This window comes from Diadema setosum, chromosome 10 (assembly GCF_964275005.1).
Source record: "Diadema setosum chromosome 10, eeDiaSeto1, whole genome shotgun sequence".
Lineage (NCBI taxonomy): Eukaryota > Metazoa > Echinodermata > Echinoidea > Diadematoida > Diadematidae > Diadema > Diadema setosum.
This window is the reverse complement of record NC_092694.1, coordinates 10,535,085-10,549,491: the sequence shown is the minus strand read 5'-3', so window position 1 is coordinate 10,549,491 and position 14,407 is coordinate 10,535,085. Positions and strand designations below refer to the sequence as shown.

The window sequence follows — 14,407 nt, the reverse complement described above, 5'->3', positions numbered from 1 at the left end:
CCATTATGAAATATTTGTTCAACTTACATTGCATGATGTGAGTTGTATATCCTGAAATCTTGTTGTTCGGTAAACTGGCATCCCTCCTGTATAATCAGACTTTATGCCATTAGAACAATTCCATCATACTTTCATATATCAAAACATATACCAAGGTATGTCTATTGAACATTGTTTGCAACTTCACTTTTATCTACGATTAGAGTGGAGATTATCTCCATGGTAGATTCTTTATAATGCTTTCATTTACCTGTAGATGTTCTTTCCAAAAAGAATGATCTCACTGCTGTAAACAGACCATCACCTCGGCATGCACATGGGAGGTGTATCAATTTTCATGCTATTCATGACCTTATTTTACAATATTGTTTCTCATTAGAAGTATGTACCATAGAGAGTGTGCTTCTTTACATAAATTGTAAATTGCTAGAAAACTTGCCAAACTCCATCTTTAATAGAATATTTCCCTGCATGTTCCTGATGTTACCATGTTCATGCAATAAAAGTGTGTAGTGTGAGAATGGCATTTAATTCATTCAAAAAATAACAAAACTCAAATATACTTGTAAGTAGACCATTTGGATGAATGCAGCAATATATTGATAGAACAAATCAGTGAAATTCGAGGATAATCTGACAATCTATTCAATAGTTGAGAGTTCTTCGAGTTTTGCAGCAGCCATCGCTGGATAAAAGACTACAATGTTTTGTGATGTCATGCTATTAATCGAAAGTATGAGGAGAATTCGACATATTTTCATTTTTCTAGCATTATGAAAAATTATTTCACTTACCTCTCTCAGAAAACAGGGGAAATTACATTACCCTTAAAATATGTCAGTATCAAGGGGAGGAAATGTGTACCTTTCATTAAAAAAAGGAAAAAATATGATTGTCCATTCATGATATTATGAAATGTTGTAGTCTTCTCATCTTATGTTTGCGACATTGGAACTTTTACCTGTGAGCAGGTAGTCAGATTTTCCTCAGAATCCACTGATGTGTTCTAGTATATATATGAATTCATTTATACTTGGATGGATATACCGGGAATTCATATTTGGGTTTCATATCCCTTTAAGTTGGTGTGCCAGACTCTTCACTATCATATTTTTTTTTTTTTCAAAGGGATGTACATTTGTAGAATCAGGATATTATCTAAAGCAGAACCAATAAAGAAAATCTTGTTAATATGATAAGCCTATTATTTTCAATATTCAAATCAGCATGTCAACAATGTCATGCTCTCGCTATTTCTTATTCATTTTATATACAGAAATGACAAAAAATCTCATATTTCAGCTGTATAAAATATAAAACTTGTCTTAAAACCACCCAAAATAAAAAAGAACAAATGTTAACTCTGATATACCTTTGTATAGGAACATGCTTTGACTTGTGTTTGCTGGAAATGATAATTTTTTCCAAATTTCATATATAACATGCATGAAAAATTGTGAGGGTATGACATCATCAACTTGCTCATTTGAATATTCATAAGGACTGGCCAAGAGCTGTTTTCCAAAAAATGTGAAATTTGTAATTGTCATATCATCCTTATTTCTTATCCAATTTTTGTCATTTTTGTATTATTCTGTAGGAAATATTTTTCTCTTTCTTTTGAAGTTTATTTTAGGGTGGATTTCTTCTTTAATAGAAAGAGAAGAGAGTATATATCTACATACACGTACCTGGTATATCACAGTTCATCAAAATTATGTTTAGGAAGTCGGTTCAGAAAGTTTGTTCACCTTTTGTCTCATTGCAAATTTGTCCTTCCAAGCCCGGTGCCTTTAATACCACATACATGTACTTAATATCTAGTACCATGTATTGGGCATGCTCAAAAAATGAAACCTTTGAAGTTGAGTTTTGTCTTCTTCTTTTGAAAACTCGAGAAAGATATGAAAATTATTCCTTATTCTGGATAAATATTTAGCCTTGATTTTAAAGCAATAGTATTTTGTACCGTTTTTTTTTTTTTTGTTTTTTTTTGCCCATTCCCTCATGACATGATTTTAAAGCCATCTTTTATCTTTTGTCATCCTTCCATGCTAGAACTGTGTTAAATGTGTGTGCGTCATAAGTGTGCCAAAACATTCCTGCATGCTCTTAGAGCAGCCTAGATATTGAAATATGATTAGTAATGAAATCAGCACCTTACATAATTGATATTCTACTCTCTCATCGAAATGTTGGATACCAAGTCAAGGGCGGATCCAGGAATTCCGTGAAGGAGAGGCGCCTTTACAAAATTAAGAGGGGGGTTCAAGCTTTCCCCCCATTTTTTTTTTAATTTCTTTTGTTTTAACAAAAAATAAAGAGGAGGCACGCGCCTGGTGCTCCCCCTCTGGATCCGCCACTGCAAGTCAATGCAACCATCTCACTGCAGTTGAATTCACCTGCCAAAGTCATTCTGTTTCATCACCGCACATTCCATTGAAAAATCTCCTCTAGTTTTCCTCGCATCAACACACGTTTGATTCTTGACGACTAAAAGAAAATGAAATGCATCTTATTTGTTTCGATTGCTAATGTTCACAATTTATTTCACTCCTGACACAAATGTAAAATCTCTGAAACTCGAATGACACACGGCGCACACGACATCTGTATTCATCCAACAGATTCAGGTACCAGTATTGTTTAGGTCTTGTTCTGCTTAAACTTGGTTTGATGTGATCAATTTGCAGTTGATAATGCACCAGATACCTTGTAACTAATTGTCTGGTGTGTAACCTTTGACACCTAAGTCTTGATGTCTCCCATCGTTAATGTAGACCCATGAATTACAAATTGCGGTAAGACCACGCATATTCTCATTCGGCATACTATTTGTAGGCATTTATTCTTTTGATGATCCTGTGTATTTTCAGATTTACATTCCATTGTATTCTTTTCTATGGACTTGAAAATTATTATATTGTATCTGTCTATCTTTATACTTCTTAGTACACTTTTCTGTTGGATCAGTCTTCATAAGTCCATAAACTTTTATACCTGATTTGTACATTATTAATTGTAAATCTGTCAGTATGTACATTGTATCTGATATAATGTATACCCAAGGTGTAGTAAAGTCTATTATGTATTTGTGTATATCATATCCATGCCAGAAAAGGAGCAGTTGTAAATGTGCCTGTCAGGATATTTGACGATGAAATGAATTTATTAGTGTGTGAACCTGACATAACAGTGTTGTAGCAAATCTACACTTCCATCACTGTGCATATCTGATAGGCCTATGTACACACCTATCAAGCTGTGCACATTAATCTTTTCAACAACAGAAATATTAAACTAGATGCAGTTTCTCACCACAAAAATGCAGCAAAAGATAGCTTGGAAAAAAAAAAAAAAAACTTTCTCAGCTCAAAGTGTAATTGTTCACCAATTAGTGCCAGCTGTAGTAGTGCAATGTACATGACATTATTTTCTCTCAGAAAGGAAACAATTCCTCCCATCATGCCGAAAATGAAATTCTATCAGTCCAATCACAGTGACTGCACCGCTAAAGTACACCGCACTTTCTGTGAAATATTGCCCCAAAAGATGTCACTTGTGCAAACATTCTACTTCCTGGCAAAACAATGAAGCAAACTGGTCATTCAGGTCATACAAGTAAATCTCACTGTGCTCATTATAGTTAATGATAACGATATAATAAAAAAGAAGTATTAGTTAAAAATAAAATGTTTTTTGTGACCATCATTGTATGTGAAAAATGTTAGTTACAATATGAAAACATTTCGCTTACAATTCAGTCATCGATAAATTTCGAGCAGCAAAAGTTTTTTTTTTCATTTCACAATGATGTCTAATGTATTGAACAATACAGTTGTGTAAAAGTGATCACGTTGTGTGTGCTTTTCACCCAACAACCAGACTTTTTCCATAGTCTGTTTTAGTCTTATTGTAACTCATTTGCTGTGCATTGTGATCAAACAGTGTATGTATTATGCATCTTGTTGCTGCACACAGTATTTTTATTTATTTATTTATTTATTTATTTATTTATTTATTTATTTATTTATTTATTTATTTATTCATTTAGTTATTTATTTATTTATTTATTTATTTGTTTATTTGTTTATTCATTTTGTAATTGAGCACCTGCGTGTTTGAAGTTAAGCACTTGTGTGTTGAGTGTGTGATTGTACAGAATTTGCACAAATGGACTGGACTTGGAGCACACCGACTCATATACAATGATTTTTGGAGTTGTGGAAAAATCTGAAAGACTTTGTTGTCAGTTTCTCAATTGGTTTAATGCCTATAATGAATGGGTATTATACAGAAGTACTGGGGATTTGCTTTTTCTCCAAAAAAACATCTTTTCTATGACTGCTGTTCGAAGGGTGACAACGTTTCATAATATTGGAATCAATACTAACATTGATTTTGTTTTTAATGCATTGTTGCTTATCATTGACACATTTCGAACAAATAATTTACAAGAGTAAGACTCCCCAAATAGGAGATATTATACTGTTTTTATTTTTGCTTTCGTTTCCTATTGCATGATAGGTTCAGATAGTAAAGTATAGTGGAACCCTTCTTGCTGTCTGTAGGTGGAGGTGCTAAGTATGGCTTCTAGAAATTAGCTGAATTGATAGTTAAAGGGGACCTCCGGATGATTTTCAGACTTTTACATTTGAACAAATAAATCAAACTGAGTACAGAGTTGCAGAATTTATAGTGATTGGGATAAGGAATGAGAATGTTTTCAAAATTTATAACAAATTGCAACGAACAAGGATGATGACATGACAGCCTCACCATAAGAATGCATGAGTTGGTGCTCAAGGAAGCAGAACAAAAGAAGAAGGCATGCATATTTTTCACAGGTGAACTTGTCGAGCAAGCGGTATTGTTATGCAATTACACTGTTACATTTCTGAAATATATGAGGCTCTGATGTCATCAGCACTGTTCAGTGTAATTTGTTCAAGATTTTCAATTTATTGGTTTCTCTTCTCAAGGACCACAATAAATTCCACGAATCTGTACATGGACCTGTTGATTTTATGTACTACATGATGTGAAATTATGAAAATCATCTGGAATGCCCCTTTAAAGATGTCCCAAAAGCTTTTAGGCAATCGAGCTAAGTACATGGCGTGGAGGCATGAGGTTTTGCACCAAAAGCGAGCTCTGTGTATTAATTCAGTATGTTGGTGTCTTGTTTTGCCCGTTTTCAGTCTTGTCGACATCCATGCAGCACATAAATTTTAGTGTGATAACTCTTGTGATTTTTTTTTTTTTTTTTAATGAAAATGAAATTAACAGGAAATGAAATTGACTCCTGGCTAGAAAAAATATTGTCATTGAGTGTCTTCTTTTAGATATATTTTACTATGTCGTAATCAATTGGTTAAAACGTTACCTGTGACAGTTTGAACATCCAGTCTTCATTCAGGACTGAAATATTCTTGAAGAGCAGGACCGGTGGAAAAAAAAAATGGCTTAAAAAACAAAATAGTCTGCATACTGCTTCATTCCTTTATTTTCTACAGTTTCAAGATTCAGATATTCAGGGAGATAAAAAAGTACTGAAATACAGTGTGTCATGGACATAGAAATATACTAGTGTAGCAAAACATATATACCACAACACTTCAAAAGTTAGGTGCACACTCCTTTTATATTGGTTATGAAAAGTGTCAGTCTCTTTGGGCAAAAGACAACTTGAAGGTTATGCCAATTTTTCATTCTATTAGATTCTTTGAATTTATGAATATACACATGCATTTATCTTCTGATATATCCTTAAATTTTTTTGTGGTGATTTGTTTCTTATTGTAGCTTCAGAAATTTACAGAGGCTGGTTCCTATACAAGCATATGGGTGTCTGTCAAAAAACAGATTTTAATTCAGTTGGATGTAGGGAATATCTACTTTCATTGCCCCATATCGATGGTCTTGCTGCATTGATTTTAAGATGGGTACTCTGTGTAACATACTCATGTATTATAAAGATAAGCAACCATAGCAACTCCAACAACATACAGATTAACACTCTTCTTTCTTTTATTCACAAACCTCACCACCTGTGCTAAAAAGACCGGGTCAGAGTTCATAGGTCGTGCGCTGATCAGGCCGATTGTCAAGATGGTCGATGATGCGTATGAGAAGCCGCTGTTCCCTCCGATGCTTCAGTGGCACAACGTCTACCGTGGCCAGAGCCAGGGGGGAGAGCTGCTTGGAGCTGTGGAGATGTTGCAGGTAAGTTGCTGCCATAGTGGTACATACTGTATGGTCCCCCCAAAAAAACTACAATGGTACCCTCCGCAATGATAACTTTAAAAATAGTGTTTCAATCCAAATACAATTTCAGGGTATGAAACTATAATTTATTACCCACATCCTACAGCCCCATCCGATTTGGTTCTGTAGTCAAATAGAAATGAGGATCTTTGTAGAGCATGTCAGAAATCCCTTCTTTCCAAGTTCTGTCCATTGTGCTCTCACATTAGTATGCACTTCCAAGAGCATCCAAGTGCTAAACTTAAAAGAAACAGACCCATGACATATGCTTAACATTGATCCACATTTATCTGTGACCACTTGTTAACCAATTGAATGGGGTTTTCTGCAAAATATAAGTAAGATGTTATAGTTTAGAGAGAAGTGAGCATCAACAAGTGTATTGTAATGATATTACCTGTACAGATGGAAGATGCTGTCACTGTTGTGCCGTACATATGAAAAGTTTGATTGCAAAATGGGTTAAACACCATGTTGTACAATTTAAAGTAAGTCCATCATTAGAACAAAATAAAACCTTTCCAGTGATAACGCACTTTCCATGTAACAAGGAAATATTCTTGAAGTTCAAGAGCAAAATATGCCATAGTTTTCCATTATTTTTAGTGTTTTTCAGCAACTTTGATTGCCAGTATCTCAAATTCACAAGAATGAAGTTAATTGCAATAAAACTTCATATTTATGTCCAAGTGTGCATACATATATTCTTGACATACACTGTATAAATTAGTCATGCAAATCAGAGTTAGTGACATACATGAACACCAGTAGACAGTGATCAGGTTGCATATATCCATTAATTCTGAGTAGATCCATGTTGATCAAAACATTGCCAATTTAAAGGGATCGTACAGTTTTGGTTGAGACCTAATTTCAGGTTTCTAACATTTTTTTGGTGAGATAATTAGAAACCTTATGAAATATGAAAGAGCATGTAATTCTATGAGGAATTCAACGTTTATTTGATGAAAATTGGTTTTGAAATGGCTGAGATATCCAAAAAAGAGCGATTCTAATAAAGTGTGGGACCCACACTTTATTATGATTGCTTTGTTTTACTTTGTTTTTGGATGTTTCATTCATTCCAAACCAGATTTTCATCAAATAAACTTTACTATATCATAAGTGTTTTCTTGGTATCTCGCAAAAAGTTAAAAGCCCAATTCTCATCTCCACCAATACTGTACTATCCCTTTAAGCACAAAGAAAATTAATGAACTCAAATCAAGCCCCTTGAGCTAAAGGAAGAAAAAAAAAAATCACATATTAAATTTGACCTCTGACCTTTGACCTCTCGCATCAACAGCTGACCAAGACAGCAAACGCACTTCCTGCCGGCATTCCTGTCATTGAGATCCCGCCTTACGATGAGAAGAAGAAGGAGTGGCCAGTGGTCAACATTCCCAAGGAGATTAAGCCACGCCTTTGTCGCTTCAGACTTGAGGTAAAAAAGAAAGAAAGAATAATGATATAATGATAATAATAATAATGATAATAATAATAATAATAATAATAATAATAATAATAATAATAATAATAATAATAATAATAATAATAATAATAATAATAATAATAATAATAATAATAATAATAATAATAATGATAATAATAATATTAATACTAATAATAATAATAATAATAATATCAATAGTAATAGTAATAACAATAACAACAACAACAACAACAGCAATAATAATAAGCATTACTGGGGGCGGCACAAATCCTGCGAAAAGTACTAGAAGTCTAAGGTTCCAGGATGGAACTTGATATGATATTGATCTCCAAGAGATATCTTGTGAAGATAGAGACAATAATAATAATAATAATAATCAGATAATAATAAGGTCTTATTTATCCAGGGTAGCCTCTTCAGTGTTGCCACTGCTCTACCAGAGGGCCCTGCCATTACCCTAGCATTGCTAGCTGTACTCATTTATACACCTGGGTTGAGAGGGACATGGTGGGTAAAAACATCTTGTCCAAGGAAGTAAGCACTGGGCGGGAATCAAACTCGGGTCCTCCGATTGGGAGTCCAGAATCTTATCCACTATGCCACAATACCCCTAGAAAGAAAGGAAAGATATAAAAGAGAAGACAAATTTGCAGTGATAATTGTTGGATTGTTTTTTAATGAATTCAAATTTTATTGATTTTTATTTTCTGTGAATTTTGTAATCAACTATTCAACCACCTGTTTTAGTTAATACAATTTGCGCATGCCCATATGCCTTGTAATCCTAGACGTATAGAATTATGCAAAAACTTGTAACATGTAATGGCTCGATCACAAATACCATTAAGAACTGCTATGAACACTGTACGAACAATTTTTAGACAATTTCATAAGATCTTCTTAAGAAGGCCGTACTAAACCAGCGTTCGTAGACCGTTCATAGACCGTTTGTAGACCGTTCATCAGTTTGTAGCCTGGTCGATGCTATTGTGCAAGATTTTTTTGAACTTCGTACAAAACCCTCTCTTTGTAAGGCGGCCGTATGAACTCCAGAATTCGTACAAACAGTGACATTCGTACGAATGCATCGTTCGTAAGAACCTTTGTGATGATAGCTTTGCTTTGTGAATAATCGATTAGGGATGCTATTGCAAGTGCTGGTGTATGATCACATCACATATTGCAATTGCATTGCACCATGTTGTATCAAAATGCTTTTTGCAGAAATAGATAAACGTAGGAAAAATAGGAAGATTTGTCACAGAAGTGTGCTTCAGAAAGCTTCAATGTGCAGTTCTGCCATTCTTATACTGTATACACCACATATTTTACGAGTTTTTTTTTTTTTTTTTTTTTGGGGTGAATTTTACTAGTTGGGTGCTATTTCACCAATGGGTGAACATCACTAGTCACAACGCATGTATGCACCAGGTAGACAGTGCATGTACATTGTGGACGATGACAGTTTTTGTTCTGTACTCCGCGATCGCAACTTTAACCACCCGCAAAATTGTCAGGAAGTCCTGATAAAACTTGCTGCTATATAATAATTGTGTAATATACAGTAAATGGAACATTCACACTCAAAAGCTGATCTGCACAGTCTCTCTCTAGATTATCATATCTCTGTGTTCATACGCTCCCAATGATCGTTTCACAGATACTCTTCTGGGGCGTGAGAGAGCTGAAACGCCTCCAGCTAATGACGGTGGACAAGCCGCGGTGCGACATCGAGGTCGGAGGCCACACGATCCAATCCAGCATCGTGGTCAACGCTCAGCGTAATCCAAACTTTCCCAACAACGTCCAGATCCTTGATGTGGTCAGTAGACTTGGTGGTTTTGTTTGTGTCTTTGTATTTTATTTGTTTGTGTACTTCCAACGTTATATCCCATATTTTTGTTAGGTTTCATATTAAACCTACATATTATACACCGTATGTATGCATTAAAGAAAGGCATAGACCTCCCCCCCCAAAAAAAAAGAGATATATCTTGTGAAACAAAGAATTTCTCTGTCTCCATGAATGACCAGTACAAGGTGTTCACACATGTAATTCTTACACATAGCTTCTCACAGTTGTCATGCAGAAGATATTATGATATAAAATCTTGCATCGCAGCATGTAGTATATTCCTCCATGATTTGAAACTTTTGGCAGGACTTGCCCGAGAATGACCTCTACTGCCCACCGCTGACCATCCGCCTGGTGGACTGCAGACAGTTCGGCCGCTTCACACTGGTCGGCACCCATGTGGTTGGCAACCTCTCATCCTACAAGCTGGTGGAGAAGGAAGATGAGGAACCGGTAGAGCAGGGTGAGTTGGCCACCCCCGTATAGAGTGGTAGAGTCTAACATCACAAGAATTCATAGAATGTATTCAGGATAATTACAGTTTAGTATACATGTATTTCCAATAGTATCAAAATGGCATTACCCTTTCATAGAATTAAAGAGGTAGGTTCCTTTATTCCAGTGATTAAAACATTTTGGCTCAAACTACTCCATTGTTAGGGAGTAGTTGATTTCATAATTATACTGATGATAGAAATCTGCAGGGTTACTCCCGAGTTGGCCACCCCTATTGCATTAAGTGGTAGATTCCACTATCAAACTGATAAACTTGTTCTCGTTGATGTGGCCGTGCCTATAATAGATTTATCAGTGGTAATTATTTTATTACAAGATGGTAAAGCCGTGCAGGATAAGTTTTAAGTTGTCATGGCAAGACTGTTTAGGGAAAGTTGAACACCCCTACAATTCTGCCATAGCAGAGGCCATCTTGATAACAGTCCATATCAACATAAACACCCATGCATTTTATAGAGCCATCTGTCCAGAGGCTGCTAACAAGTTTGCATTGTTTCCTTAGCAACCATGCAAAGCAACTCACTCAATCCAAGATATGAGCACAACCTACTTCTCAGTGACAGCAGAGGTGTAAACCAGAAATGTACTACCCATTTTATGCAGGTTAATTTTTTTCCCCCACAAACTGAAGAAAGAGAATGTGATATGAGTAGCAAATTAGTTTAAAAATAAACTTGCTCATAAGATGCACATGATAAAAACATGCAGATTTGCGGAGCGAAACACTAAGCTGCAGTATATGTGTTTATTTTTATGTACCAATGCAGACATGCAGACCTGTTTGATAAAGTATTTTTACCACAAATGCAGTGAAAATGGCTAGAATTGAAGCCTTCTAAAAAACAAACAAACAAACAAAACAAAATGGAAAAGCGAATAGGTATACTTGTGCCAGCTAGGGTTTAGAATTCAGTCCTGCAGTCAACATGTTTATGATTATAGTGTCAATATGATTTCAAGCTGGCGTCCTGTTAGGTTGGAGATGAAATTGTTAGAAAAAGCCATCATACGAAGTGGAGCCATGTAGAGTTGCAAATATTCATAACTTTTGAATGGTATCATCGTAGATAAGATATGCATTCTGTTTGATGCAATACCAAGCATATCATAAGCAAGCCTGCCCGTATTAGAGAGTTGCAAGTAAATTTGCAGAGTTCCACTTTTCATGGAAGTTGTGAGATTGCAATTCAGTTGCATCGCAATTCAAGGTGAACACCAATCCCATCAAAGTACAAATGTTGTAGCTGAAGCAGACTTGTTGCAATTATTGCAGATATACAGAGTTCATGTACATGTTGTGTTCATTTTGATGTTTTACTTCAATTTGTGTCCAACCTCAGCCATTGTGCTTCCTTTTCATCATTTAATGGAAACAACAATGACAAGCAAGCCAGTTTTCATTAAAATTGTCATGGATTCTTTCTGTAAACCTCTACTACAACCATCACCACAAAATAAAAGATTGAAATGATAATACTCTATGAGGAAACTGATGATTTGGTAGACACTGTAGAATAAAGATGTGTATTTGTGCATTTTTTAGACCAATATCATGAGACACTGTTATATTTCTTCATTTTGCAGCAAATGTAGCAACTCAATGTACGACTTTGAAATAGCAAGAAGTTGCGATAATGAGTTTGCGCAAATGTTCTTTTCTATCTCATGTGCTGTGTAATTGTTTAGAATTTTTGTGAATCTGTTTCTGACATGTTTATCTGTTTGTGTGTGTATGATGTATGTACCACTATAGCCATCTTTTCCACCCTCAAGAATCCGTTTGTCAAGCTCGGTAGGTTTAACGAAACTCTTCACCTGTCAAAATTTTTTTACTCAAATAAGAGTTTCACAATCCCATCCCATTCCTATATCTATATACAACATGTACAATGTACTAGTCTAATGTAGAATTGTGTTGTTTTAGCCAAGTTTTGTGTATTCTCTCATAATTGTGTCAAGCATGCGCCATGTATTTACTGTTACACTTCTGATTAACTGTAAAACCATTAACCCGTTGTGGATGGGCTGATTTTGCTTCAACAAGCATTTCCCGTAGACAATTGCCCAAGTATGTATACTTGGGACTCATCCTCAATGGGTTAAATGTCTTATTGCCTGTCCTTTTTTGTCTCTTTCTAAATTTCCCCATTTTTTAGAAAGATTATTACAGCTTGTTTTAGAGTAGGTTGAAGAATTTTTCATAACATGATCAAGTAGTCACACCTAAATAATATTTGCAGAAAAAAGTAATAGCACAGAATCTTTTCATTTCATCATTCATTCATCGTATAAATTTGTACATTTGTACATATTGTTTGTAAAATTTTGTTGAAACAAAGACTACCTTAGACTTGGTAGACACATTTCTATTTATCACCAAGTCTTGTTCATTTTACTTTCTAGTATAGAGCAATATACATTTCTCGAATGCAAAACTCTTCATTGCTAGACATGCAAAATCATAGCAAAGTGCAGCTAACAAATGTGGGGGTTTGTCATGACATTTCAATCTGTAAAACATTATTTTGTGTATGTGTGTGTGTGTGTGTGTGTGTGTGTGTGCATCAACTTGATGGGCATTTTTGGATTTCTGCATAACTTTCAATCTTTCAAATGAGTAATCTTTTCTCCATCTTTGCTGCAATATCTTAATATTAGTCTTGTTGAATCTGTCTTTGTACAAGTTGTAGATTAATTACATATCTCTCAATCATCCCCTATCACTAGAATTAATTAATGTGTAATTAAAATTCTTGGTTCTGTGTATATTAAAGAGACATTTTCCTCTATTCAATTTTGACCCCCAATACGACCAAAGAAAAAAAAAATCTAAAACAAACCAACATTAATTATATTGCAGATTCAATTGTGAGCAATCAACAGGATTAGTAAATTTGCAGGTCAGAATTGCAATCATGTATGTTTCAGCAGCAAGCAACAAACTCGGCAATAATGTTGAAAAAAAAGGCACCTGCGTCAAAAATGCATATCTGAATGTGCTGTGTTCTTGACAAATTATTTCTCTTGAACTTGTTACATGTATAGCAAGTACAAACACATAATTTTCAGTCATTTTCTTTGAATCACCTCAATATGTTTGAAACTAAATTGCAAACAAGACTGGAACCCACACTTATAGTTATTACATTATGTGCATGCCAGATTAATTAGATCACCATCATTTGATGGTTACCTGGAAACAACATGGTTTATTGATGATTTGAATACATTACACTGATAAACAGCATTTATAATTTGTGTTCTGTGCACTTCAAAAATGTTTTGATATAATGTATATAGTGATTCCAACAAAACCAAAACAAAACAAAACAAAACAACCCCAAAACAGAAGTATTAGATAGCTAATTGCAGTATGCAGTTGTGTATAATACGAAATCAGTTCTGTATAAGAAATCAAACACATCATACAGTTCACAGCAAAGTAAGTGCAGTACAATTGTGTGCTTCGTAAAGCATTTAAAACCATTGAATGTCCTTGTAAGTTTGGACATTACAGGCCCAGAGTAAAATAGTTTGTATCATCTGACATTTAAAGACATCTGCTCTTTTTCTCTCTACCTCACAAGTTTTTAGAAATCTATTAATCTGTGTCAATTACCTTCTTCAACTGTAGCCCTAACTGTTTCTGTTAATAATTTTCCCTCTCCATCAGAGTATCATGTGCCACATTCTGTAGAATACATATAAAACAATGACCACAACAACAGGACTGTCTTCTGCATTCTCTCCCTCTGTCTTTAAAATGCTTAAAGGGAAGGTAAAGTTTTGGTTGAGACCTGGCTTCAGGCTTCTATTTCTTTTTTTTTTTTAATGAGATACGAGAAACTTCTTATGAAATATGAAAGAGCATGTAATTCCAAGAGGAAATCAACATTTATTTGATAAAAAATGGTTGTGAAATCTTTGAGATATCCAAAACAAAGCGATCCTAATAAAAGGTGCTATCCACCTTTTATTAAAATTGCTTTGTTTTACTCTGTTTTTGGATACATCTCAGCCATTTCAAAACCGATTTTCATCAAATAAACTTTGAATCCCTCCTAGAATGGTATGCTCGGTAACATTTCATTAGTGGTTTCTTAGTACAGTGCAATGTATCTGGCAAAAAGTTAAAGAGTTTGATCCTCATCTCCACTAATACTTTACCATCCCTTTATTCTATATCAATCATCTGAAAGCTTCAGAGGGTAAATTGTGGATATTTACCTGTTTTGAGTTTTAATAATAGATGATGACAAGTTCCATGCTTTGACATGTAGTTCACATGAAACCTCATTCTGAAATACAGATGCCTA

At 34.7% G+C, this 14,407-nt stretch overlaps 2 protein-coding genes across 2 annotated transcripts in view; one reads left to right on the top strand and one right to left on the bottom strand.

Annotated features, from left to right (window-relative positions):
- LOC140234334 (small ribosomal subunit protein eS7-like) overlaps nucleotides 1-14,407 on the bottom strand; it is a 463,926-nt gene that overhangs the window by 236,256 nt on the left and 213,263 nt on the right. The window lies entirely within an intron of this gene.
- LOC140233739 (otoferlin-like) overlaps nucleotides 1-14,407 on the top strand; it is a 121,043-nt gene that overhangs the window by 61,816 nt on the left and 44,820 nt on the right. Inside the window, 7 exon segments of the mRNA XM_072313839.1 lie at nucleotides 6,064-6,225; nucleotides 7,574-7,711; nucleotides 9,381-9,542; nucleotides 9,882-10,057; nucleotides 10,059-10,100; nucleotides 10,102-10,151; nucleotides 11,845-11,883. Coding sequence (XP_072169940.1) covers nucleotides 6,064-6,225; nucleotides 7,574-7,711; nucleotides 9,381-9,542; nucleotides 9,882-10,057; nucleotides 10,059-10,100; nucleotides 10,102-10,151; nucleotides 11,845-11,883 — 769 coding nt within the window.